The 27880-nt window shown below is 37.8% G+C and overlaps 3 protein-coding genes across 5 annotated transcripts; 1 reads left to right on the forward strand and 2 right to left on the reverse strand.

Moving 5' to 3' along the window:
• Positions 1–449: 449 nt before the first annotated feature.
• Positions 450–4696, reverse strand: LOC116290196 (adrenocorticotropic hormone receptor-like). Its single transcript, XM_031697203.2, has 2 exons — positions 4651–4696; positions 450–2539 (listed from the first exon to the last, which is right to left on the reverse strand). The coding sequence occupies exon 2, from the start codon at positions 2518–2520 to the stop codon at positions 1186–1188; it is 1335 nt and encodes a 444-aa protein (XP_031553063.1). The 5' UTR covers positions 2521–2539; positions 4651–4696; the 3' UTR covers positions 450–1185.
• Positions 4697–9976: 5280 nt separating this feature from the next.
• LOC116290169 (uncharacterized) lies at positions 9977–17911 on the forward strand. The gene is made up of 9 exons (XM_031697165.2): positions 9977–10100; positions 10505–10663; positions 11997–12073; positions 12629–12743; positions 13440–13482; positions 13833–13880; positions 14316–14432; positions 15145–15211; positions 16257–17911. The coding sequence occupies exons 1-9, from the start codon at positions 10058–10060 to the stop codon at positions 16437–16439; spliced, it is 852 nt and encodes a 283-aa protein (XP_031553025.1). The 5' UTR covers positions 9977–10057; the 3' UTR covers positions 16440–17911.
• On the reverse strand, positions 17856–27844 carry LOC116290157 (uncharacterized). 3 transcript variants are annotated; one of them, XM_089040012.1, is made up of 15 exons: positions 27698–27844; positions 27270–27366; positions 25748–25842; positions 25389–25462; positions 25038–25212; positions 24534–24565; positions 23537–23659; positions 23300–23395; positions 22658–22729; positions 22398–22433; positions 21634–21729; positions 20601–21072; positions 19898–20082; positions 19634–19717; positions 17856–18785 (listed from the first exon to the last, which is right to left on the reverse strand). In XM_089040012.1, exons 2-15 carry the CDS (start codon positions 27344–27346, stop codon positions 18561–18563), a joined length of 1842 nt encoding a protein of 613 aa, XP_088896138.1. In that variant the 5' UTR covers positions 27347–27366; positions 27698–27844; the 3' UTR covers positions 17856–18560. The 3 variants fall into 3 exon arrangements, with proteins under 3 accessions (XP_088896138.1, XP_088896140.1, XP_088896139.1); XM_089040014.1 differs by lacking the exon at positions 27698–27844 and adding an exon at positions 27470–27657; XM_089040013.1 differs by lacking the exon at positions 27698–27844 and having other exon boundaries at positions 27270–27460.
• Positions 27845–27880: the final 36 nt, after the last annotated feature.

Consider the following 27880-nt stretch of genomic DNA (forward strand, 5'->3'; position numbering starts at 1 on the left):
TCAAACAAAAGACGATTTACTACATAGACAGGAGTTCTTTGGTAAGTCTCATATAGGTGTCGATCTTTCTTTTATATTATTTTTTCTAATTTTTCTTTTCCTTTATCTTTTTTATTATTATCATTATTAATATTTCTTTCTACTGTGGCTTGTGGCTAATAATCTGAACCTAAATCATTGTACATACCTCTAAATATATGGTTTTACAGTATATATATAGCAATAGAGCTTTACGTTTGATTTTGTAGACAGCTATTTTAAAACAATTTTTTAAATGTTGCATGTTGCATGTTGCATGTTGCATGTTGCATGTTGCATGTTGCATGTTGCATGTTGCATGTTGCATGTTGCATGTTGCATGTTGCATGTTGCATGTTGCATGCCTTGCATGTTGCATGTTGCTTACTGAGCTCGAAATGTATTCTATTCAAAGTAAATGATATCAGCACTGAAGCAAATATGCCACGAAAACGTGCGCACAAATTAGTATAGGTAATAGGACTACATGCAGTCCAATTTGGAAATAATTAGATGAAAAAAATTCCGAGGACTGACAAAATTGGAAGAGGCCGATAGGCCGACCACGTTTGTTTTTTTTTTTTTTTTTTTTTTGGTTTTTTTTTTGGTATATTTTCTTCAATGCTGACATTATTTACATATGAATAGAATACATTTTCAACTCGGCCTATCGGTCTCTTCCAATTTTGTCAGTCCTCGGAATTTCTTGAATTCAACTATTTCCAAATTGGACAGATATGTAGTCCTATTGCAGATTAATTATATCATCCCAAACCGAACTATACTAGACTGATTCCATAAGTCATAGTTTTCCCTCGAAAGAATGCGAATAGAAACGATCCAAATTGATCTTTAATATGCTGGACAGGAAAGAGAATTTGAAAATGATACAATAGTTGCTTATAATGGGATTATAGAGTGATGATACAATTAGAGGGAAAACTTCATATCGTTTTGATCCTTCGCTGATGGTATTCTCATCGCAAATACTACATTTCGGGATTGGTATTAAACATGCAACAAAACCTTTACCAACCTTTTTTTGAAATAGCTGTATACGAAACGAATCAGCGATAAAAAAAAAAAACAAGAGAAAGTTGTAAACGCAAAGCAGGCCTAAATATGCTTTATAAATAATATTAGTAGCTACTACATGTACATAAACCTTCAAAGCCGAGAGTCTTCAATTCCACTCGCTTCAGTCTCACATGCGTTATTAGTAACGCCTTGTTGGTATCCTGATTGATCCAATAAGCTGTCACCCTCCTTTGTCAAGTATATTTGCTTGATGTTGCATGACTCACTTTCTTTGGCATTTTGATTTTCGGTGTTGCAGTTCCTGGGGTTCTGGTTGGTTGGATTGCTATTGGAGCTATGGGTTCTTGCTCCATCATTTTGGGCGCTGCTATTGGTGAACTGATAAGGGCTTTCTGGCTGCAGTTTCTGTAGGTTGTTATGCGCATGCGAAGGCAGGTTGCTGTTGTTCTTGGGACCAGCGGTACTTCTATTTCGGCAAGTATTTCCACTTCCATTCTGATTTCCGACAAATCCGTTGTTAATTACCGACGCAGTGGACGTCATTCGAGTGCTTTCCTGGGCCCTATTATTTTGCTCACTCTTTCCGCAGAAAAGTACCAGGAATGCGCTTCGGAATTCAGGCATCCTCACGATGTAGATAAACACATTGATTCCGGAGTTACAGAACTGTAAAAACTTCATGACAAACAGAAGGTTGAAATGAGGTAGAGGACAAGAGAGGCAGAAATACAGAACGACCAGAAAGCACTGCAAAGGTAACCAAGTCAACATAGAAGCAAGGGTCACTATTAGTAGCGTAACCGCCAGCTTTTGGTCACGAGAAGGACGATTTTGGTTTTGAGCGCTTGGGTTATTGTTTCTCAGTTTTACACCAATAGTGATGTAAGAACACAGAATAACCAGTAAAGCGATTGATGCGACAGAAAACGTGTGGTAAGTATATATCTTGAGAATGGATGTGCTGTAATATACTGAAGTAATGTACAGAGCAGAAATATAGGTTGCTGTTATCCAAGGGAAGGCACACAATGCAACATACACTCTGAATCGTAGCCTGCGATGCCGAAATGGATAAAAGATAGCATAGAAACGTTCAATGGCTATATTTGATAACGTCATAACAGACGCTATTCCGGTCAGTGTGTCCATGAACTCGAGCACAACAAGGAACGTATTCCACTGTGGACCGGTCCAAAAGAAGTACGCAGACATGAAATCGACCACACCAACGAGAAGATCTGATACAGCCAGACAGATGATAAGATAGTGACATCGTCTGCGAAGGGACTGGGTCTTAACGAAGGTGATGATGGAGGCTAGGTTGCCAAGGACAATGATGACTCCAAGCACTGCTAGTGACGCGGTTTGGGCGATGATGGCTACTTGGGTACGATAGAATGGGTCATGACCAGAGATGTTTGTGTCATTGGTCTTGATAGGATTTCTTGACGTTGTGTTATTCATTTTTCTTGGTCAAAATAATCTGAAATCATAAAAGTAATCAGAAACTTTGAATAATTAACAATTATTCGCCAAAGGCGAAGTGACTATCGGGGAATATTTATCAAGCTGCGAGTAATCGAGCGGACGAGGTGGACGAGGTGGACGAGGAAAATTCCTCTGACTGCCAAATTGGACTTGGCTTATGTTAAGTTAAGCTTAAGTTATGTGGCCATGACAATTTTGGCGAGGTTTCAAAATGAAATGACAGCTAAAGAAAAAAAAAGGTTCTAGCCTGAAATGGCTTTCAACCCAGGCCAGTGGGCAGGAACAATTGATTCTGGTCTAATCTGATATACATTAGAAAGAATTCAGTTTTCCAGGGGAAAAGACTCTATTGTTATGCCTCCTGTCATGGCTGCCATCACGTGATGGTGCAAAGCCTCTATACCACGTTTTATAATATACATACACTCGACAAAATTACTCGATTCGGATTTACAATTAAATCAATTAAATCCCAAATTGTACTCTGTAGAGTCCCAATTAAGTTGCTCAATTTTGTTGAGTGTATTAAAAACAAAAATTCGAACAATCTTCTCGTACAATTCGGAAGTTATAGATACTCATGATGTTTTGAAAGTTCTCAAATTGAACTCGCCTCAGATCTTGAAGGCTCGTCAATTTTAAAAACTTTCAAAACATCCCTCGTACCTGTATATAAATTTCGAATTGTACTCGATATCGTGCAATTTCCTATACATATTGACGGCTCCAAAGACGGATCCAGCCAAAATTTTAGGGGGGGAGCTAATTGAGTTTAGGAGGGGCTAATTGAGTTTCTTCCGTCAACACAACGGAAAACAATATAAAAAAGCATCGTTTTTTCTGCTGAAGGGGAGGCTTCAGCCCCCCCCCCCCCTCCCCCTTTCCCCCTTCCCCCTGGATCCGCCCTTGGGCTCTCTCTCGATCAAATCGCGAGAATTGAGAATCGCGATACCATATAATATAATAGAATTTTTAATTTCATTTTTTTAAATCAAAATATAAAATAAAGCTATTATACACCGTGGGACAGCTCCGGGAAGAAACCGTGCATCAAATTAAACAACCAACCAACATTTCCCCTATCGTGTATGAGAAAAACATATTAAAAGATTCAAGTGAAAATGAATAGAGATTCTCATATGTTAAGAGCTAGCTTGCTATCGTTATTGTTTACGAATTTCCATAACATCGCGAAAGAGCAAGCGAGTCCACGAACGAGCGAGTCAAATTAAACAATCAACATTCCCCAAACTATGTATGAGTAAAATCGATTAGAAGTACCTAAATTTGGACTCCAGTATTAGACAGTAATGAATGCACGAATTTCGTGCACCTTCATAGAATAATTTATTTATTATAGATAAAATTGATCGTGCAGTGCAAACTACTGGGCGTACAGAAACGTTGATTGCACATTTCGCCATTAAACTACATAGGATATTCAATAATATAAGCAATATACCTTTTGGAATCATTATTAGCCGAACAAATTAACGAACGAAAGAGGTGTTTTGCAACATTATTTAAAGGGCGCCGAATGAGAAAACTCCAATAGAACAGTTTTTAAGTGTCCCATTACCGATAGTTCAATAATTAAATATGTTATATGGTCTAAGAACGTTCGTGGGCGTTGCCTGCACGACGCATCATTCTATCAATCTGATGCTAAAAAAAGTCGGTGACAATTTCTTATTTGCTTATTTTAACTTTAGAAAGGTGTGTACTCATTCACGGACTAGATGTTGTGTGTGAGTATAGAGTATCTTTGTTGGTTCTCTCCAGTACTTCGAGGACTTTTTTTTTCCTCACTCCGCAAAAATTAACTTTTAAATTCCAACTGGAATTTCAGTGGACAAAGAAAGAGCTATACTCGGAAGAAATGCCATTGTTAAATTCCCTTTTTCTGTACGTAATTTAATCATGAAAAATCTTTAAACCTCTGACGATTTATAGTGTCCTTTGCCTATGAACAACCTTGCGGCCATTTTTTTGAAAAATTAAAAACGTTAAATATTGCAATCATAAATGATAATAAGACTAAGGTATAAGTATGCTTCGGCTATTGAGTATTGATTAATGGTAAATGAAAATATCGCGAAAAGTTACCTTTGCTTGTCGATCTTTTAACTGGTTTTCTAAGTTGAGAATCAATAAGCATTTACCACCGGTCATCAGTGTAGATATAAGAAACAACCTAATTTCCTGCTGGGAGCATTTTCATTACTTAACTGGGCGTAATCCGATTGGTTGGACCAAAAAATACCTTTATTTTGATTGGTTGTCTTGTTTATAAGCCAATGTGATTGGCTACCCAAAAACCAATCAGTTTTTAAATCTCTTTTTGTCAATTTAAGCAAAATAGATGTACGATAGAGTTTGAAAAAGAAAAGAAAATATCTTAGCAGGGAATTAAACAGTTCTCGCCAGGAGCCGATACCAAAATTACTCCTTTCACTTCTACAAAAAACCTTCAAACCTAAAATTTATTGAGTTCCCTGAAACAACCTCTGGGCTGATCTAAGTCAGGGCACGGTTAACTCACAGATCGAACCCTGAAACAACCTTTGGGCTGAGTTAACGTCAGGGCACGGCTAACTCACAGATTGAATTAGATTTTAGTGTGTAATTAGGGAAAAAGGTAAAATTAAATCTGTTTTATTTATTTTTTCTTTGTTTTCTTAATAGCAATTCCAATTTGGAATCCCTTGCTCTTTGTTTAAATTGTCTTGCTACACACATCGCTAGAACATCTGTTTTTAGATATTAGTGTCCTCTATATCATTCTAGATTTGACAATGGCCTTCCACCAGACTAAGTAGTGTTATGTCCGTCGGCGAAACGTCAAGTTTCAGTGAATAGAGAGTCTTAGATTTACGTTCACGGCAAACGTGAAACGTCAGTTGACCAGTGAAAAATTATTTTAAATAGCTTAAAAAGAATCGCAAAAAAGTCCAAGTAGTAGAAAAACAATAGAATATTTGTCTTTGGCGAGAAGGTTTGTAAAAGGTAAAGTAAAGTACACGAAAACGACGAAAACGTGGTCACGTTTGCCGTTTGCGGGGAGACAAAAAGTCAATCTAAAACTCTCTATCTTTTATACGCGTGGAAACCGTAAACATAACTCAGGCCCCGGTAATTTTCAATTCCAATTTGAGTTCCAAATTTGAACTTACATTTAAGTACGCTCCCGTGGTTTAACAAGCCACATAAAATTGAAAATTGGAAGTCAGCATGATGCTTTTTGCCGGAATATGATCGATGTTCAGTAAAACAATCATCAGTCTGAAAGAATAAGACGTAGGGACAAAGCATGGAATACATCGAGATAAATGGGTTTGAATTTGTAGGTGATTGGAGATGTGATTTGGAACGAAATTGCGAGTGGTTATTACAGGGCCGTAACTAGGGGGGAGCACAGGGTGCACGTGCACCCTCATCCATCTCCTTTTTTTTTTTTTTTTTTGGTTCTGCTTTCTTAAAAAAGACGATCAATGGTCCGATTTTATTCGATGTGCACCCTCCCTGTAAGAGTTCTGGTTACGGCCCTGTATTAACCATCCAATATTACAGTGCTCCAACATCGCCATATGGTAAAGTGCACTTAAGATTGTTCCTTGTAACTGGGTTGCCTGACTTTGATTAGTTTATACTATTTGAGCCACCCCAGCACCACCAAACCTTTCTCTTTAATATACTGTAAATTACAAAATTTTAACTTTGGTGCGAAATAAACTATTGATTGATTTATCTCAAATCGACTAAAGGAATTAGCTAACAGGGACGGATCCCGGATTTTCTTAAAGAGAGGGTTCTACGTTCAAGGGGCATCCACCTGTAAAAGAAGACGCCGAACTAAATATGAAACTAGACGCATATCTGCGTGTACTCGGGCTTCATAGCAGAAAATCGAAAGAATTATTCAAGAACACTGTCGTCCTTCTGACGAAACCTTGAAAAATTCCGCCATTGCTCGACCATGTGCTTATGTGGCGCATACTACGCACGCGCATAGAACTTGCGCATGCGCTTTGAACGCAACTGCGATTTGTGACAGAACGCAAATAAAGCCCAATTTATACCTCGGTCATTTCTTAGAAAGCCCGAGTAATAACTACTTAAAAACGAACAGTACATTCTGTTTTAAGAAAATCGATCCGGGGGATGCAACCCACACAACCCTCCCCCTGGATCAGACCCTGGTTAATGGATCTTTCTGAATCAACATATTCAACCTTTTCCAGGCACAAGAAATATCGCACCTCAAAATTTTCGCGCAAGCGCATTTCGAGCCTCATAAAGCTTTAAAAATGGACGCTAGACTTTATATAGGGTTTATATAAGAGGCCTTTTACAGATTCTTTACATGTACGTTCTCTACCACCATAAGCTCATAGAGAACGTTCTTGTAAACTCTCCGGCAAAAAAAAAAAAAAGAAACCAAAACATCGATCTGGAACTAGGATAGGGTTGAATTCCAAAATCCTCGATAATCAGTATAATTTTTGACAGTACTATAGGATAGGACAGGGTAGAAAAACGACGAGCCCGCTACTTTCATGATTTTTTTATTTAGCTTAGTTTAATACTCCAAATTTCATTTGTGTCACTGCTGCTCGAAACTTGTGACGAAATTTTGTCGAATTATTTGAGTAAATCTACTTGGTATTCACGAAAATGTCAGTTTTTCTGCTGATCAAAATATCACCTCTCCCAAAGTACACGGCTTTGTATCTCAAATACGCATTCAATAAATTTTGGCCGCATTTGATAAATGAAACTTGTCAGATTGTAACGGCGTCAGACAACTCAGTTTGACGGGTTACATGGCGCAATTTCGTCCTGAAATATATTAATTTGTTCGCGACATGTGAAGTTTCGGTTGCAAGAGTAATGATAACTGTTTCAAATAAGTTGATTCCCCCCCCCCCCCCCCCCCTATAATTTTCACAGTGGCTAGCTACAAATTAAATTTGTTATACCAGCTTGGCGCCTCGCTGTTGTGGTGGCAGCCCATTATACAGGCAAAAGAACTGGCAGATGACCATATCGATCACGTTAATTGGGGAAGATAGTTCTAGAATCCTGGTTACCTCGCTATTACATGGAATGGGAGTAAATACTATTGCCATATTATATAAATCTAAAAAATTATGATCCATCGCCTTCAGAACATATCATCAACAAAAGGGTTCAAGATTTTAGATCATTGAATGCAATCATTCAAGATAGCATAAACATTCATGCTGTTTGGTAGTAAGAGGAAAACTAACAACATCTTAAACCAACCACATCCATCCAATTACACTGAGAAAAAGGTTGAAAGAGTGGATGAATATAAGTACCTTGGTGTGTTTTTTTCTAGTAACATGTTTTGGTCAGCTCACATCGAAAAACAGTTAACCAAAATTAACAAACGCCTTGGTCTTCTGCCCGGGAGGGTGGAGAGGGTACTCCCCTATATTCGCTATACGGGTACGTGCCGCCAAACAGGGTATGGTTTTCAGCGATTCTACTCTGGAACAGGGTATATAAAATCGCGCTCGCTCTGGGACAAGGTATATGGAATCACGCTCTCTCCTCTCTGGAACAGGGTATCTATTTTCGCACTACCGGAACAGGGTACGGTTTTCAGCGATCTTGCTCTGGAACAGAGTATGAATTTCAGCGATTTTACTCTGGAATAGGGTCAGGGTTCAGAGGGCTAATCGGCATATCCCTACCCTAAACAGGCAAGAGTACCCCCCCCCCCCCCCGGGGTCTTCTGAAGCGAATCAAACATCTTTTACCACAGTTTGCTAAGCTAATGTACCGTCTTCAATAGCTTAGTTCTACCGCTCTTTAATTTGATTACTTTGTGGAGAGATAAAGACAACATCACGTTGATGAAATCACTTCAGACTTTGCACAACCGGGCCGCCAAGATCATCCTGGATCATCCTCTACTGTCCTCAACAACTGATGCACGTCAGGTACTCAACTGGAAAGAGCTCTCTCAACGTAGACATCGTTGTTTTCAAATGTAAGAGCAATTTCTTGTTGTCAGATCTCAAGTTGACCAAGCTAAATGTGCATGGTTATAACACAAGAAATGGAAATGAGTTTCGTTTGCCAAGTGTTAAAACAAACTGGGGGAAACAAAGGACATCTTATCAAGCCATGAAAGAAATACAACAATCTAATGAAGAAATAGAAAACGCGCGCGCGTGCTATGTGCAGTTATAAAGCACGCGGAGGTTAGCAGAACACGCGCGGGAAAAGTGTTAGGAGAAGCACGAAGCACGTGCTTCTCAACACTTCTCGAGTGTTCTGTCAATCCCCAAGTGCTTTATAACTGCACACAGCACAGCAAACAAGTTTTTTATTTCTTTTATAAAATACAAATTACAGGAATGACGAAACTGGAAGTGCACGAGCGTAAAGTGTGCTCTCATAAAGCACGCGCTCTCAACCAATCAGCGCGACATTTAACAGTTATTTTATAACAGTGATATCAAACGATGCTCTAAGATTTCTCAGTTTAAATCCAATTTCTTTGAAACTTTCCAAAACATATAATTTTATGCGTTTATCAATTTGTATTTCGTCTCATCAATTTTTTTTCATAACTCAATTTTGTTACATAATGTTAGTTTTACAGGACCTTCTTGAAAATCATCATAGTGAAGAAGGCATCCTGTTTAAATATTAATGTAAATAAATATGGAGCTCTAACGTACAACTTTCTCAGTTTTCCCCTCGTGAAAGAAAAAGCCAATAAAAAATCAAACAGTCGTCTGGTTTAAAAATTCAGAATTTCATGAAACTAGTACATGCACTTGCAACCACTTTTCTTCCTTGTATTATCCCCATCTTTTCTCTTTTTCTCAGTTTTTTTTATACTTTTGTACAGGACACAAGTGGACTAATATTAGACAAGCAACGACACAAGAATCGCTTTAACCGAGGCCCTTCGGAAAAAGTTGAGTGACGACCCCTCAATTTCAGGATGCCTGCGTTTGAAGCTAGAGCAAATATGAACAGATTGGTATTATAGATCAAATCCCAAGATATCACAAACTTGAGGAAATTCTCGCCAGCCCGTTAGCACGTGATCTACTGAACCCAGACTCTTAGTGGCATAGTATACCACAGCTACCCCAGTGAGCGGGAATGGTATGGGTTTCTGTTGGTATGGGTTTCAGTCAACTGAAAAAAGTCTTTGAAACTTATCTCATTATCTGCTTCAAATGGTGGTCAAACACTGACTACCATGTGCTGTCAGCTAGAAAGAATTATATTGCAAACTTGCGATTCAACTCATGAACATTCGATCGGCACGAGACAGGAAGTGACGTCAAATAAAACCAGCAATATTTTTGTAATCCATCTTTGCCACCTAGTCTCCCCCACAGCCGCTTTCAGTGTCGTCACGCAACGCTTTCTCCCCTAGTCAGGGGAGAAAGCGTTGCGTGACGACACTGAAAGCGGCTGTGGGGGAGACTACTTTGCCACCGGGCTCGATCAAGATTAGAAAATGGCTGTGTCTTCTCGTAGTGACATACTAGATTGTCATATTCGTAAGTAACAAGCACGACTGTTATTTTTATAATTATTAACGATCATATTAATTTTACGCCGTGACAAGCTAGGGCAAGTTCTAGTATGTAAAGATCCACAACGTACTCTATTTGATAACAAAGGTTCTTCATATCTCAAGAAATACAGGTCGAATTAACAGTCAATAAAATAATTCTGTTAGAGCTAAACTGTTCACGTGAAATTCCAGATTTTGATATATCAATATAATTATCTTTAACACTGCAATTTATTCAATTGTGACCAAGTTAATGGAGTAGAGTCCGCTCCATTAATTACATTCCGGCCACATGCGGACAGGAAATGAAATTTAGTGAAGCCTGTCAATTGGCCCCATTTTTCACCAGCTCAAAAATTCATTCATTTTCATTTCCTTTTATTGTAGATCTTTGGGATAATGAGACCTATGAATACCCATTTCCACCGCCTGAGCTTAAAAAGATCTGCAAGCCATTCTTTGTTCATGACTTAGAGGAAGCAATGAAGTGTAGTCCAGTAAGGCAAGCTTTGTTTGTGCAAGTGAATCAGACTTATGTAGAAACAGGTAAAGCCATTGTTGATATTCGTGAATATTTTGACACTGAAAACCACATTTAATTGATACCAGTCTTAGTAACTATTCCGAGTAAAAGGGTTATTTAAAGTGGTTCATTATATTCTGGAAATTGAGGCAAAATATTGAGGGTTTGAAATATCCCCATTCCCGGGGGGGGGGGGGACTCTGGGAAAAAAGTACCGGGAATGCTTGTCGGAAATTTTAAAAAAGACCCCTATAAGATACCGGAAATCTTTAAAAAAGGGCGTGGCTGAATGATTTTTAACCCCTAAGAGATACCACAACAAATAATATTAAAATAAAAGCACCTAGGATAAGCCATACCAATGCACACTTCTCTCCTTTTCCGACACCCTAAGAGATACCAGAAAATGCTTGTTTTCAAAAATTTGCATTTAACACCCTAAAAGATACCAAATCACGAATTTTTACCCCTAAGAGATACGACGAGCATCCCAGGTACTTTTTTCCCCGAGTCCCCCCTCTTTTCTCTTGCCCTTGATCTCTCCCCCCCCCCCCACTACTAGTACTCTCAGCTTTTGAATAATTAAAACCTTGAACAAATTTCTAAATCTTCCATTCACTACATTGGTCTAAATATAGCAGGCTGCTAATCCCGGGGGGGGGGGGTACTTGATCCAGTTTCTGACAGGGGGGGGGTTCCGCTGGTGCCTATAAACCCTGACCCTATTTAAGACGGTAAATTCTTGAAAATCCATACCCTATTCAAGACAAATTGGCAAAATGTAGACCCTATGTAAGACATTCAACTATGATTATTCTAGAACCATCGTAAATGAATTGTGCGTATTTTTTTTCTGTTACATTTTATTCCTAGTAAGCAAAACATCAAGCACTCATTCTCCACTTACGTGCTCTAGACATAGTAAACATAGAAAGTATACCCCTATTCAAGACAACTTATGGTAAATTGTATACCCTATTCAAGACGTGAAGGCAAAAAACCATACCCTATTTGGCAGAATGTCCCTGTATAGTAAATATAAGGGAGTACCCCCCCCCCCCCCCCCCCCCCAGGCTGCTAATATAGTTTGGAAATGCACTAGGCCAAATATGTATAATTACTTATAACAAAAATATTTTGAATGCCAAGTGGAAGATAAAATGGCAAGCAAAATTATACCAAGCTGATCACTTGAATTGCTTTACTGTTTTCCTTTTAGTACTTTTACAGTAAAATTGTTTCCTTAAAATTTTTTCTATTTCGAGTCCTGTGTTACAAATTGATTTAGCCAAAGCAGGATGGTTTGGCCCTGTTTTTATAATTGCCTGATTGTATATTTGATGTGTTTATATTCAGATCTGATATTAGATGTAGCGAAGACCAACAATACATTGGTTGGAGTGGTTGGCTGGGTGGATTTACAAGATCCTCATGTAGGTACATATACTAACAATATATAACACACAAAATAAACAAAACAATTATAAGAATATAAAAGATATATTAGTACAGTGAAAATATAACATTAAAGCACAAAGAACTTTGATGGTTTAGAAGCATGAATTTCCAATTAAGTGGGCCTTTATTTTTCATGTGGCAGCCATTGCATGCTATAGTTTGAACAATAGATAGCACCATGGATAGCCTTGCATTCAAGAGCTTGAGAATGAAGTTTATTTTCATGAGAATAAATATGGCTGCCATGTGATAATGGTCCATAGAGACTCAAAGGGTAAAGACATTCTGGCAGTATTGTTAATGGTGGTAGCAGTGCATGGACGCTAATGATCGAGAAGTCTTTCTCTTTTGTTCAATGACATTTAGCATGGCTGAGAATTAATATGGTTATATATTTGATCCCCTGAACTGTGCCACTGATTTACTTGCAGTAGCTATATTTAGGCAATAAACTCAGTTTTATTTTAAACTCATTATTTATATTGTAGTGCAGGAATTGTTGACTTATCAAACTCACTATGTTTCTTCAGCTGGATAGTATTTTAGAGAAGTATCAAAAACACCCCAAGTTTAAGGGTGTTCGGCACATAGTTGAAGCAGAGCCAGATGATTGGCTGGCTCGTCAAGAGGTTCAAAGAGGACTTGGTAAATATTGTATTATTTTTCATAATTTAAAACAATGGCCAGCCATGAGTCGCTAGTCAAGATCAGAGGCCTAAGTTTTGGCCAGTTATGGTCAGATGACCTGGCCATTATTTTGCCCCCTTCATCATTTTTATCTTATGACTGGTTCAAGACACGTTATGTAATATATACAATATGAGTGGCCGTGTTGTATCAGATATACAACCACAAGCCGAAGGTGAGTGATTGTATATCTGATACAACACAGACACGAATATTGTATATTACTTATGAAACATCTAGGTGTATGCATTCATGTTCTACTATCATTTTAAAGATAAAATTGAATTTGGCTAAGAAAATTGGAGTTAAAGTTTATGCAAATCAGGACGATTTTGTGTCAGATATACAACCTACTCCACGGACAATGATTTCTATTGTGTTTTCCTCATTAATTATTCATTAGTTTTATAAGTGTCATAATTGCAGCAGTTCTTGAAGTTTTTTGCATTTGCATTTTTTCTGCATGTCCCAAACTGCATTTACCAGATACAAAACAAGGTTTAAGAAGGGTGCACCACAAAGCATTACCACATCTGGAAAATGGGCAATTCAGCAAAAAATAGCACAGCACAGCAACAAATAGTTTGGTTATCAGATGCAGATAGCTCTGGGAATATCAGTCACATCCTTAATTATTATTTTTGATTTAACCAGGCATGCTAGAAAAGAGAGGGCTAACCTATGACTTATTGATAAGGTAAATTTTTGATTTGGCAGAAATAATTATTACTATTTTTTCACATGTTAAGTAAAATCACTCTAGTACCACAGAAGCGGATCTAGGGGAAGGGTGCAGGGGAGTAGTGCACCCCCCCCCCCTCAACAAATAAGCTTATTCTACTGCGTTATTGGTGTTTGAGTTGGTAAGCAAAGGGTGTTTCTGTATATCCCCTCATAAAACGAAAATCCTGGATAGTGCAGACAAAATAGTGCTCTAGAAAAAATCCTGGATAAGCCCCTGTACCATTGAAAAAAAAACAATAGAAAACAAAGAATTGTGTACAATTATGAATGGTGCTAACAGTGAGTGTTAATTTGTGTGTTTAGGGAGAGACACTTTAAACTAGCCAAGGAAGTTGTCAGTAAATTTCCAAAGTAAGTCTTTAAGCTAATTATTTCCTAACAATAATTGTTGTTTCATAACAGTCATCATGTTTGCAATCATTCCTAACTGACCTGATGATGTTGTCAAAATGATAACATCATTAAATTGTCTCAGTTTCTAAGGTTACTTTCATTGCTTGCCCCACAAATACACCCAAACACACATCTTAAAAATGATTTAGTGCAATGCAATGCAGCACCTAAAGAAATGTGCACAGAAAATCATTATCAATTTTTTAGTGAACGGGATCATTTTCCCCCGGACCCACCAGATTAGCACCACCCTCCTCCCCTCTCCCCAAAGCTATGGTCCATGGTCCCTGATTGCATCCACCTTATATGTCTACTGTTGGTTGGTCAGAACTATGAATCTTGCATCCTCTTATTTTCCATAATTAGTATTCATTTTCATTCCATTATTAACAGGTTAACATTCATAGTGGATCACATTGCCAAACCAGACATCAAGGGTGGCCAATGCGTTGAGGAATGGAAAGCAGGCATTGCAGAATTGGCTAAATGCCCAAATGTTTGTTGTAAAATGTAAGTATACTTTTAGTGCATATCAACCCTCATATTTACACAGTGTGAATTAGTTTGTAACTTTCAATATAATTTGGCTTAAGACGAAACACTTAAATCAAGAAACACTTTACCATTCAACTTTTCATTTCACATGGAGTGAATACTGAAAGGTACTAAAATACTGGGGCAAGATAATCGCCTGGCCTCGGTAAGACTTTTTGTCATGTAATGGTCACCATTCTTGTCCCTTTCCCCATACCCTGCGAGCAGAGTCTCCTTTTACCTCCTCTACGCCCATAGAGGAGTTAAAAGGAGACTCTGTTTGCAGGGTACCTTCCCCATTCCTTGCATGGTCCATTCACGTTCAAAAAGCCCAAATTCAAAAATTCGCCATTTTGTTTGAGCGCCCTAAACGCCGAAGCAAAAAAAGAACATGTTTTATGTTTACATTTTACGAAAATAGAAAACAAATTTGAAGATTAACGTATGAATTCTAAAAGCTGCCATTTTGTTTCCACCAAAGGCAGAGGAGGAGGGGAGGGGGGGGGGGGGGGCTAGACCCCTTGGCTCCCTCTCCCTACGCCCCTGTTTTGTCATACACAGGGAATGAAAGGCTCGGAGAATCCGAGTTTAGGTCCGGAACCAGCATTTTTTGGCATTAATTTCGCTTCGTTTTAAGAGCGTTCAGCTTCTAGATAGACTAATTTTTTCATTTTCTTTCATGTGACAGTTCAGGAATGATTACAGAAGCCGATCACGATAAATGGACTGTAAATGACATTATTCCATTTGTGAAGGTATGCAGACGTAGCCAAGCCTCGCCATTCTGTTGTATCTCGTAGCTCGGTAACACAATCCAGGGTCACCCTCGTTTTACGAATGCGACTTTTCAAACACACAAGTCCCGTATTTAATATAAAAGAGAGGCATTCGCGTAATACCCCTTTTTACATTTCCGTTCAATGACCACGAATAATAGTTCCAATCTGAGGTTGGAGTTCCCGCGCAGAATAAGAATTACAGTTTTGCTAAGTGTCACTGAACGGGAACTGTAAGATGGAGTATTACGATCCGGTAACAGGAGGGCGTACATACATTATGGAACACTGTAGATACGAATTTTCTGTCAGTGTGGTTGTCACCTACCAGCCGCTATTGAGTGTCTAAGTAGGGTAGTGAGAGTGGCGTGACGACACTAATAGCGTTAGGAGAGTACCAGTGTGGCCGCTCAAACATGTTTTGCTGCCCCGTCTACACTAAACAGTTTGGTTTGAAAGTGCATACTTTTCGATACGTTTTGACATACATTTATAAACATTTGAAAACGGAGGCCTATCGTATTTTTTAGTGTGGACAGTGAAAATAGAGGCTTTTAGAAAAGCCGTTGTATTCACACTTATTCAATCTCTTTCCCCGAGCCTGCGTTTCTCTTGGTCGACACCGAGGAAAGACCAAGAGAAACACAGGCTCTGGATACGAGATTGTTTCCTAGACCCTGGTTCTTTATGCGCATGCTCGACGAAATATATTACTTATTTCTTCAAGCTGTGCAACTACCACTCTGCTTTACTACCACTCTCTTTCTTGATGCGCAAATAACTGCATCATCTTCGCTCTTTTTTGAAAACGCTTGTTTTAACGCAAAGCTTTCAAATCGTTTTCGGCGAGATGAAAACGGAGTTTCCAAAACGCATCGGTGTGGACGGTGGTATTAGAAAGGTCTTATAACAAGGCGATCTCCATGGTCCTATATAGGAGACGATAACGTGATATAGTTGTATCAAAATAATCTGGTCACACGATCTTTAACTAATCAAATGCGTCGATTTCATTTAATTCCAGCATGTGCTGTCAGTATTTGGAGTGGATCGCTGTTTGTATGGCTCTGATTGGCCCGTTTGTTACTTAGCTACCGATTCATACAATGTGGTTTACGAGTCCTGCCTGCAAGCAATATCACATCTTTCTGATGATGACAAGATCAAAATATTTTGTACCAATGCGACTAGAATTTACAATATTTAGCCAAAATGTTCTCATTTACTTGGGAATCAGTTTATTTTCACAACAAAAGTACCGAAGTCGGTTGTTGTGAATTTATTTTTTAAGAACTTTAGAATTTCGGTGACATATTTTATAATTTAGCCACGATATAACGCGCGCTCTGATTAGTTATTTAGGCCCCGTCCATAAAATATCCCCGTCCGGATACAAAAATTTCAGGATACGTGTGGACGGGGCCTTAGCGTGCGAGGGGTGCGACCAAAAATCGATGGAAGCACGCTAATCAATAGTCTCCTCCACGACCGTCATTAGTTTCCGTCCCAGATCCTCACGGGCCTAATAAAGGTTGCGTCGGAGACTAGTTAATCAATTATTACCAATCCTTTAATCAGAAATTGCATGTAAATATATGATATAGTTGCGGAATTTTAAAGCGTAAGAGCGCAAAACAGAGAACCCCATACATTTCACTCGCATTTAGTACTGGGTCAAAAATGATTGGATCCAGTGCAAAAAAGAAAATGTATGTAAATTTTATGGACCATAATTAAATGCCCAATGTTATCATTTCTATAGCTCGCAACAGCCTTAAAGTTTTCAGAAATGCCGGCATTGTTTTGTTTTGTTTCTTCTTTTTTTTTTTTTTTTTTTTTTTTTGTAGAATGTAGAATTTGGGATTTGCTGATGTCACAGTTTGGAACTCGTTCTCGTACCCAGACCCTTCTCAGCAAAAAAACAAAGATATTGTTAGAAAGCTGAGAAGGGTTTGGGTACGAGAATGTTTGGTACTCTTTTAGGGTAGGGTTGAAGTAGCAGAAAGTGGAGCTGATCTTGAGTTCCTCCAAAAGGTGGAATTAAAGAAGACTGTAGTGTTCGTTTCGACATTCAGAAAATTATGCTAAAATGAAACAAAATTTTAAATGGTCTTTGGTTCTTACAAAAACAATTCTTGATTTTTTTATATAGAAAAAGTATTTTTAAACCACCATAATTATTGTTAATATCATCTCGAATATCCGATAGAAGTAGCGTCCATTTACATTACTATACACTTATTTCAATAAAGTTAGTCACCTAAAAAGCTACAAAGCTGAGACCGACAAGGATTACGGGTAGATACATTTTACGTGTTTCAACCGCTTGATAACTGTTGATGGACTTGAGATCTTCTACCAGTTACAAGTTAACCTCCTCTGAGTATCCTCAACTGCTGCAGTTTGTGTCAAAAGCATTACTTGTTGGATACAAGACATTTCCCTATGATTCTCAGCGATCGCAGCTTTCTAGGTTTTTGGTGACTAACTTTATTGAAATAAGTATATTCATATAAGTATGCAATTGTTACTAATTAGGTTGATTTAGTTACCAACTGAAGAGTGTATCGAGTGGCTAGCCACACCCTTTTGGAGTCTTGTAAGGCAAATTCAAAAGACTGAGTTAATAGGTTGCTTGCAATCATTTTTAAGTGAATTCGAATAAAATAACAAGAAATAGCTGCGATGTTGTTATTTCTAATAACAAAAATAATAAAGAAAAAATCTATTGAAGCAAGTTAAAACAACATGGCAGCCTTGAAATCCAGCAATACTAATAAAACAGAAGAGTCTTCTTTATTGGCAGTGCTTCTGTGTTCACTATTTCGTATTGGAGGAGACGTGTGTGGGTATTCAAAGTTATATCCTTTTTGCCAAATACTCTCTCCCTCCAGTGCTTCTGGAGAGAGAACCTTTGGAACTCTGGGTACCCCATTCGTAAAGGTGTAAAATTTATAAAGCCTCTAAATTCTTTTAAAAAATTGCAAAATTTTATATATACACTTGATTGCAGAAAGTTTGTGGTATACATTTATACGAATATCTAGTGGGATGCAAGATATCTAATGAGATGCAGAATGTAAAACATGCTTAAATACGATTGCTTAACCACGACATTTTGTGGAAATATATTTTCAAACGTGAGTCTGTGCAATACTTATGTCTTTGATACAATAGAAGATAAGTAAGACCAAATAAGTTACTTTTTTAAAGTTTTGCATCTCATTTGATATCTTGCATCTCATTAGATATTTGTGTAAGTGTATGCTACAATCATTTTGCAATCAAGTGTGTATATATATATTCATATATACAATACGGTGATTATTCACTTCCATTTAGATCGAAAACCTCGTGAACTGTTGAAAGGTTTCCTGTTGTATTCTTGTGACGAACGCTTATCCTCTTTGAACTTTTTGTTCTGGCGATGTGATGAACCTTGTGATTGAGGACGGTTGTAGGCTGCAGACGAGTGGCGAGATGTATTCATCTCTTCCCAGTCTTCAACCATTCTTGTGAACGCGTCGGGTAGCGGTTCTCTTTGCTTATTGAACTAAAAAAAGTGAAATATGGAGTAATTTTGAAGGTATGTCATGGAAACGTATTTGTTATGCCACATTTTGACAAGTTCTAGCTTGGACCACACTAAGGGACCGTCGTAATTGGGGAAACCTGTGACGGTATCCCTTACCTCTCATCTGCTTGTAATTTGTTTATATTTTTCATTTTTTTAAACTATGATTTGATGTGAGGTAAAAGCTAAATAAAATATTTTAAAAAAAATACTCAATCGTTACTCAAGTTACTCAATCGCAATGTACAGTAACAGTAGCCAATCAGGAGAGGGAAAAAACCATGACTCCAGCCAATCACAATCTTTCATTCCCACAGTTGTTAACATTCATACATATATATGTAATCAGATCTAGACTGCGTTGCTAGCTCCTCATTGATTTGAATAACGTTCAATTTCTTTGATTTTACTCTACATTGTGATTGTTTAACTTTGTAAAAATGTTCTTCTAACTTTGTTAGAATGTCCACACGGTAATAGACCTCTTTACCTTGGACGTAATGTTTTCCCATTTCAGACCACATTTCATTCCCTAGAGTATCATTTCTTTGTTTAACGGTTGCACATGAGAAGACACATGACAATGGATACTCGAACTAAGTATCTTATTCTCTAGGGAATGACATAAGGTCTGAAATCATTCTCGTACCCAGACTCATCTCAACGAAAAATCGATTTTTTTTCGAATTTGGTTTTTCGTTAGAAAGCTGAAAAGGCTTTGGGTACGAGAATGGTCTGAATAAGGAAAACATTACGGCTGAGCTACAGAGAGGTCTATTTAGGCGCACCCTGCAAATAAACAACCTAATATTACTTGCATAATGTACCTTCTTGTTTTTTGTCTTTTTTTGTCGACAGGTCTGATAATCATTGCCGTATACTTCATCATCGTGAACAAGTTCAACAATGCGCTACAAATAATAAACAACAACAGTAAGTGTGAAAGTGATATTAGACTCAGGTCAAACGTCAAACGAGCCGAACCTAATTTAAACAATAGATAACAAGGCAGTCTTCTTTGATGTTATTAGGTTCGGCCCATATGAAGTTAAAGAGAAAGACTAGATTTAGTAATCCCTATGTTGGCATACCTCATTGTGGGACGTAAACTGAGTATCTTTTTCTTTTATCTTTTTCCTTTTTTGTTTATTTATTTTGTGCTCAGCCTGCTTTCCTTTCTTTGATTCATTATCATACTGCGTTGGCGTTCCACTGTGTCTTCTCTTGGACCCTATTTTCACTTTGTTAGCATTTTCAAAATGTCGAGGAGTTGATGCTAAACAAAATTTTCATAAGATTAGATAAAACTGTAGAAGTTTTTGATTATTGAATCAATGAGTAAATAAACATGTTGATGATGGTGGTGATGGTGATGGTGGTGGTGATGATGATGGTGGTGATGGTGATGATGATGGTGATGGTGATGATGATGGTGATGGTGGTGATGGTGATGATGATGATGATGGTGATGATGATGGTGGTGATGGTGATGATGATGGTGATGAGGGTGATGATGATGGTGATGATGACAGTGATGATGATGATGATGGTGATGGTGATGATGATGGTGGTGATGGTGATGATGATGGTGATGAGGGTGATGATGATGGTGATGATGACAGTGATGGTGATGATGATGATGATGACAGTGATGGTGATGATGATAATGATGGTGGAGTGGTGATGGTGATGTTGAAGATGATGATGATGATGATAAGGATGATGATGATGATGATTAGTCCGACTACAGAAAGACCCAACATTTTGAAAATTGTAAATAAAATAAGTCTTCACCTTTTTGATCGTGCGGTATCGAGCTTCGTATTCTAATGGTCATGTCTTCCCCAATTCCTTGCGTTCTACTGCTTTGTTCTTGATCATGCCTCTGGCCAGTCCAGGAATGCCTTTTATCTTTACCTCTCTGTCGTCGTTTTTTGGTTCTTTCACTTATTCGTTCATTGAACTCCCCGCCTCTTCCAGCGCGCATGGTAGTTACCCCACTATAATCAATGCCTTCTTCGATTTCCTCTTTCCTTCTTCTTTCATTGCGATCATGGCTCTGCTTTGGCCACGACTGTCTTTCTTTGTTTCTCTCGCTGAATTCTTCACGGAACTGTCCGACCGTTCCATCGTGAGTGCTGGTTCGCTTTCTGCATCTATCTTGTGAAAAGCGATTGTCTTGATGGAATTCTGGGTCGCCATCATATTTTACAACAAACGGATAGGTTGGATTTAAGTAATTGTCCATCCGATCGTGTATGCATTCCTAAAGCGGTTGTATGAAGTATTTAGTATTTTGATAAACAGGATGGGGGATGGAAAGAGGCAGGTACGGATCAGTTGGTAAGCGCGCGACCTTCAGAGCTGGAGGTCCACGCGTTCGATCCTCAGGATCTCCACGTCTGTCTCGATTCCTCTCTAATCCCTCTTTTACTCCGACGAAGGACTAGCATCCGAAACGTCAGTAAGTTTTTTCATCTTTTCACGGTGTATAATTTACCCTTTTGTCATTACTGTTTCATTAGAAACACCGACGTAGCTCATACTAGTTTTTAGCTAGTTATTTCTTCTCTCTAATCCGTGTAGCTTCAGTTTTGAATACTCTTAAAACAGGAAGAATAAAGTACGCACCGTCGGCTTCCATTGATAGCAGTTGAAGTTCAACTGAAGGAACTACCCGCGTTAAATATTATAGTTACTTTACCTAGGTGGAGGTTATTTTTTCAAAGAAAAAAATTCATTACATGCTTCAGCCTTCCTACTAGACTCTTCATGAGTTTCCCACTCATACGATAACCATTCTATGAAATATTTGACAGAAACTCACGTGTCCATAGTGTCCTTCTTCTGAGCAGTTATAGCAATATACTGGTCCATTGAACTCCCCTGTCCTATTCACAACTGGCAGTTTCTTTGCATCTATCTGTTCGTTGTAGTAAGCATTATGAATGTCTAACTCACAAATAAAAATATTATAGACCTGTTTAGTTTGGGCGTAATGTTTTCCCATTTCAGACCACGTGTCATTTTCTTGAGCCATTTCAGACCACGTGTCATTTCTTTGTTTAACAGCTGCGTATAAGACACAGGACTATAGATACAACTCAAGTACAGGGCTACTGTAGTATTCTCAAGGGAATGACACATGGTCTAAAATGGAAAACATTAAGCTAGAAAGGTTTATCGATTTTGGTCATAACCATGAGACAATTCCACAATTACCACTGCTGTCTACACATGGTCTTAGTTAAGAAATCAACAAAGCAGACCCACTAACTAGTTAAAATAAGTCTTTATAAAATATGTGTTTATGAGAGCACATTGCATGCACTCACACTTTCCATTGCGTCATTCCTATCTATTATTGTACAGTTGTAATTTGTATTTTATAAAAGATAATAAAAAACTTGCTTGCTGTGCCGTGTACAGTCATAAAGCACTTGGGGATTGGCAGAACACTCGAGAAGTGTCCAGAAGCACTCCGCTACGCATCATGCTTCTCATAACACTTTTCTTGTGTTCTGCCAACCCCCACGTGCTTTATGACAGCACACAGCACCTGCACACGTTTTCTATTTCTTCAATGCTTACTGTGCGATGATACTGTCTCCAGCGATCAGGACAATCCTGCAATAGTAAAAATGATAGATTCTAAGTCTGGTGTAGTGAGAGTACCAGACTTTGAGGGACGAGACAAATCCACAGGTAGCCCAACAGGTTCCCCCTCCCCTCTATGCCCCTGTAGGTTCTTCTTTCATAAATTATTATCATACCAAATTCGAAGCGATAAAACGTGTGAACATTGACTATTAGATTGTGTTTCACATCTTGAATCAAAGTTAGAGATCTACCTTGGAATGGTGTCCTAACATGTAACATCTACGACACTGGTCATCCGGCCGACTTCGGGGCTGCTTACAATTCTATAAAAGCAATGCACAATATTTCACAATAAATTTAAAGCTAACTAAGGAAATTATACTGAGTAGCTCCTTTGGCTGTGAGGATGCACCTTCCAAGATAGGGCGGGGCTGACATAACTGGTCAACAACTCCCTTTTACCCATAAGTCTTTTGAATGGACCTATTTACCATGGGTGTAATGTTTTCCTGTTTCAGGCCACATGTTATTTCACATAGTGTCATTGCTTTGTTTAACGGTTGCAAATCAGAAGACACAAATATGGAGACAACTCAAATGTTGGTATTGAATGGAAATGCCTTGATTACAAAGCTATTCTGTGCAGATTGATAGTCAAGTGAAGTTATTAAACCTGTGAAATACAGTAGATATTACACTACACGTAATGCACATTAGTAGACCCCAATTCCATCATTTGGTTGGGTTTTTTTTCCCCAGTTTTTTGTGTGTGTGTGTGTCTATTTGACTATATGATGACTAGTATTTTTTATTTCACAGGTTAAATGCCTTCATTCTATTGTATTTTCAGTTATAGGATTACATATCTATAGATAGCAAGATGGTCTCCTTACCATCACACGGTGTCCTGGTTCTTGACAGTTGAAACACAATTCATTAGGACATCGTCTCCTGATGTGTTCACCACCACACAGAAAGCAACTGATTTTCTGAAACAAGAAAGTAAACAGCTCTTATAATTGCTCCCTTTTTTGGGCCTCCTGTGCATGGGCAGCCCCCCAAAAAAGTGGAGCAGTCAAAGAATTAGGGCCAGTATCTGGAATTAGTTTTAGAGGCAGTAATTACTGTACCTTTGGTGTGGGACAATCTGCGGCCTTATGACCCTTTTCATTACAGTTGTGACATCTGAAATTTCCTTCTTTCTTGTAGTATCTTGACACTGGTCGTCGTTTACCATCAGCTAATAAATTTGTCTAAAATGATTTACAATATTCAATAATCAACATCCAGTAGAGTAAATTTTGTATGACTAGGCCAAGGTCAAGGTAACGGCGCGAGTTACACAAATCACAGCATGGAATATTTTATTATTGAATGGACTACTTTGAAGATATGGCAGCCATCTTGCCAGGGGACGAAACAAAACAAACATGATGGAAAATATAGAGTTACATATATGTGTGTTTATCTTTCTTTTATGGGTAAAGGTGATCAATGTGCCAATATGGCGGTCCTTGTGCCAGGGGGCAAAACAAAACAAACATGACAGAAAATATAGAGTTACATGAATGTGTGTTTGTCGTACTCTCTTGTGGTGAGCTGTTAATATTGATTGACATAATTACTGTAACAAAAATCTTTTTGCCCCTTGGATGCCCCCATAATGCCTCATGATCCAAGATGGCCACTGTATCATTGAAGTAGTTCATTAGCCATTCTGAAGTTGTGCAAGAGACTGGGTTGAAATTACAATCCTGCAATATGGGGAGTTCTGGGGCTTTTTAGTGGATGCCATTGCTCAGACACAATTTTAAAATGTGTTTTTAAAATACAGGTACACTGTAGCCACAGAATGAGCATTTCAAGGCACCACAATTGCCGCACAGCATGCTTATCGTAATTTTTTCCAAAATGGCTTCCCAATCTACACACAAACAAATGCTTCTTGTTTGGTAATATGAAAAATATAGACCTCTTTCAAAATAATCTAGGATTGTGAGGCTGACTGAAAAGAACAAAAGAAATAGTATTAATTCCATCAATAAACAGTGTATTCTCTTTTGTATTTTCCAGTTTGCCTCACACTTTTCAGAGGGAGCTATAACGATGCTAGACACTTTTACTTACTTTTAGATCTTCTTCAATCAAACTCCAGTTTTCTAGAAATCATTATAAATACAAGTCAATAACTATTAACCTAATTTATCATTTTAAGGCAAAAGATAATGTCTGTACCGTCCCAATAGAAGCTAGCAGCCTAAGGGGGCTTATCTATCTGTGCTTGTAATTCATTTCAGGTTTTGTAGCTCTCAAGAAAAGATTAAAAAGATTGGATTGGAAAAAATGTCAGTCCATCACTGAAACCTAGCCAGTGCACCTGTATCTTAACAAATTTCCTTTCATAGCTAGCATTTAAGTTGATTGTGAAAAAAACAAAGTGTCTTGGTGCAAAAAATTTTTTTTCCCATTTCAGACACTTTGTTTTAAAGTTGCACATGAGAAAACCCATGAATATCGATACGACTTGAATAAAGGATCTTATGCTCAAGAAAATGACATGTGGTCTGAAATGGGAAAACGTTACGCCCAAATAAAGAGGTCTACAATGTACTGTCAAATTGTATGACTCACCTTGTGTAGAGCCAGTGACTTCAACACTATGGTCATTGTCATCATCACTATTGCCTTCCCGATTGTCATTGTCATCATTGCTATTACCACTGCTACTGCCACTTTCTTCATCAATAACAATATATTCTACTGTCTTAACTGAATCTTCATCCTCATTTACATCATCTTGCACTTCCTTCATAGTAAAATTTGAAGTGACAAAATTAATCAAAAATTACATAATATTTATCATAATATGATATATAAGCTGTTGTGCAGCTAGTCCTCACATAAAAGTTAATAAAATAAAATGAAAATAAAACAAGGAATAAAAATGCTGTAGCTAAGTAATACCAGGAAAGTCTATCCTACCTTGTCATCTTGTGGTTTGGAATCAAGAATTAATGATGCTTCACTACCAGCATGACATGAATCAGCATCTCCATCTTTCAAAAAAATAAAACTTAGAAGAATGATTGAATGTTTTAAATAAGTCTTTTATTATACACACTATTTAAAGCTTTGTTAGTACATGTATTAATTTTCTTATTTCGATTATGGCAACAGGACCTCTTGAACATGTCAAACTACAATGTAACTTTAAACCAACAAATTTATTGAAAGTTATTGAAAGTTAAATGTATATTAGCAATACTGTACGCATACTACAGTGAGGTGTTTTTTGCTGCTTGGATAGTGTTATTATTAAGATTTAATGATACTAGTAATACCTTTGTCATCCAAGTCTTCTTCATTTGGCAAGGAGAAAGAATAATGCACTTGACTGTAAAGGGCGTCTTCTATCTCACTATCAATTTCTTCCTCACTATTCATAAACAGAAAAATAAGAATACAACAAAAACAAACAAAAGAAGAAGAAAAAAGAGAATCCATTGTAATTACAGATATGGTCTACGCTGTATGAGTAGTCCAGGTACGTAGGGAGGTCCGTCCTGATTATGGGAGCGGGGTCGGGATGTACTTATTTCTGCAAATCCACAGAAATCCTGCATGTGACCCCCCTTTATTTCTCCTGTATATTAATGACTTACCAAATTGTTTGGCGCAAGCCATAACAAGAATGTTTGCTGATGATACCAGCATCAGCGTTCATGGTAAAAATGTAGGAGACTTGGAACCAAGCATCAACACTGAACTCACTAATATACATCAGTGGTTGTTAGCAAATAAGCTAAGCTTGAATGTAGCGAAAACGGAATTTATGATTATTGGGTCCCGCCAAAAGTTCACAGCGCAATGCGATTCCACTATTAATATTGCGATTAATGGAGCTAGCGTTAAACAAGTTGATCACACCAAATCTTTGGGTGTCACTATCGATAAAAACCTTAATTGGTCAGAACATGTTAACAACATTTCGAAGAAAATCTCTTCAAGTATAGGGGCTCTAAAACGTGTTCGCCCATTTATTTCGACCGATAGTGCCATCCAAATCTACGAAGCCTTAATTCTACCCAAACTGGACTATTGTAGTGCAGTTTGGGATGGATTAAGTGATAAACTATGTGTTCAACTACAAAAGCGTCAAAATCGAGCGGCTAGAGTTATCACAAGATCTAACTATGACATAAGATCTAGCCATCTCCTTGACCAATTAAACTGGGATACACTTGCAGTTCGTCGTAAAAAACAAAAAGCCCTACTAATGTTTAAGACGATGCAGGGACGTACACCAGTTTACTTACAAAACCTTTTCTCCGACTACCATACTAAATACAACCTTCGAAATCATGATCATAAACTGTCAATACCTAAGCCACACACTGAATATCTAAAACGATCATTCAGCTATAGTGGGGCAAAATTGTGGAATGACCTACCGTTAAATATAAAAGAGGTCAAGTCAGTACGAAAATTTAAAACGGAAATTGATAGTTTGTACAGTAAGAAAAGTTGTAACTAAGGGCTCCACGGCAAACATGTAAAACAGTAACTAGCTTTTTAATCGTAAATCTTTACTTTTAAATATTTTTTAGGCAATCGACTGATGTTTTTACCGTGGCAAAATAAAGAAGCTTCCTTCCTTCCTTCCTTCCTTCCTTCCTACACCACTGATAAGATTAAACTAATAATGAATCCCACCTATTGGGCCTCAGGTTCAATCATCCTGGGTTTGACATCACATGTGATTAGACTTTGTTAGAATTCCCCCTTAATGTGATACGGGGAGTTTTGCTAATCTTTGTACTAAGCCTTTTATAAGTGTTTCAGGATGTACTGTAATGTGTTTACCTGTCTGTGGACTTTTCTCCATAAAGTTCATTTTCATAGGCCCTGAAGCTTTCTTCATCAAACTCCTCATCGCTCATAATTCTTCAATCTTTAGACCCTGAGTAAAATCAATAATATCCATAAGACCACTGAAAACATTATCACAAGTCCTCAGCCTGATATGATCTAGAAAGAAAGAAAAAATATCCGAACTGGGCTACCTGTGGACGTCTTACTTCAGAAAGAGCCTTGAATTTCCTTGTTTATTCTGCCAAAATCTCAAGTATTTGAATTAAACATAAAAAATAGCTTAACTTATATTTGACTAAGATTTTAAAAAACATTTTAGTTCAAGAAAAACAAGCAAATTTAGTTCAAACACAGGACACGCTACAAGTTTGGGATTTTATCACGTGCTACTAACTTGAACTTCAATTTTCTTTGCTTACCTTATCATATTCTCCCTTAAATGTTGACTTTAGCCTAAAACGTCAATTATATATTATAGTTTTCGACGTAAAAACATGACTGAGCAAACAAGCGAGTAAAAACATTGGATTTTTTGGACTAACAAAATAAAACTTCCGCCGCCATTAATAAGCGGCTTGAGTCATGAGGTACAGCGGTTTTCA

This window comes from Actinia tenebrosa, unplaced genomic scaffold (assembly GCF_029948245.1).
Source record: "Actinia tenebrosa isolate PJP-AT-01 unplaced genomic scaffold, QUT_ActTen_1.0 PGA_scaffold7__59_contigs__length_16204524, whole genome shotgun sequence".
NCBI lineage: Eukaryota > Metazoa > Cnidaria > Anthozoa > Actiniaria > Actiniidae > Actinia > Actinia tenebrosa.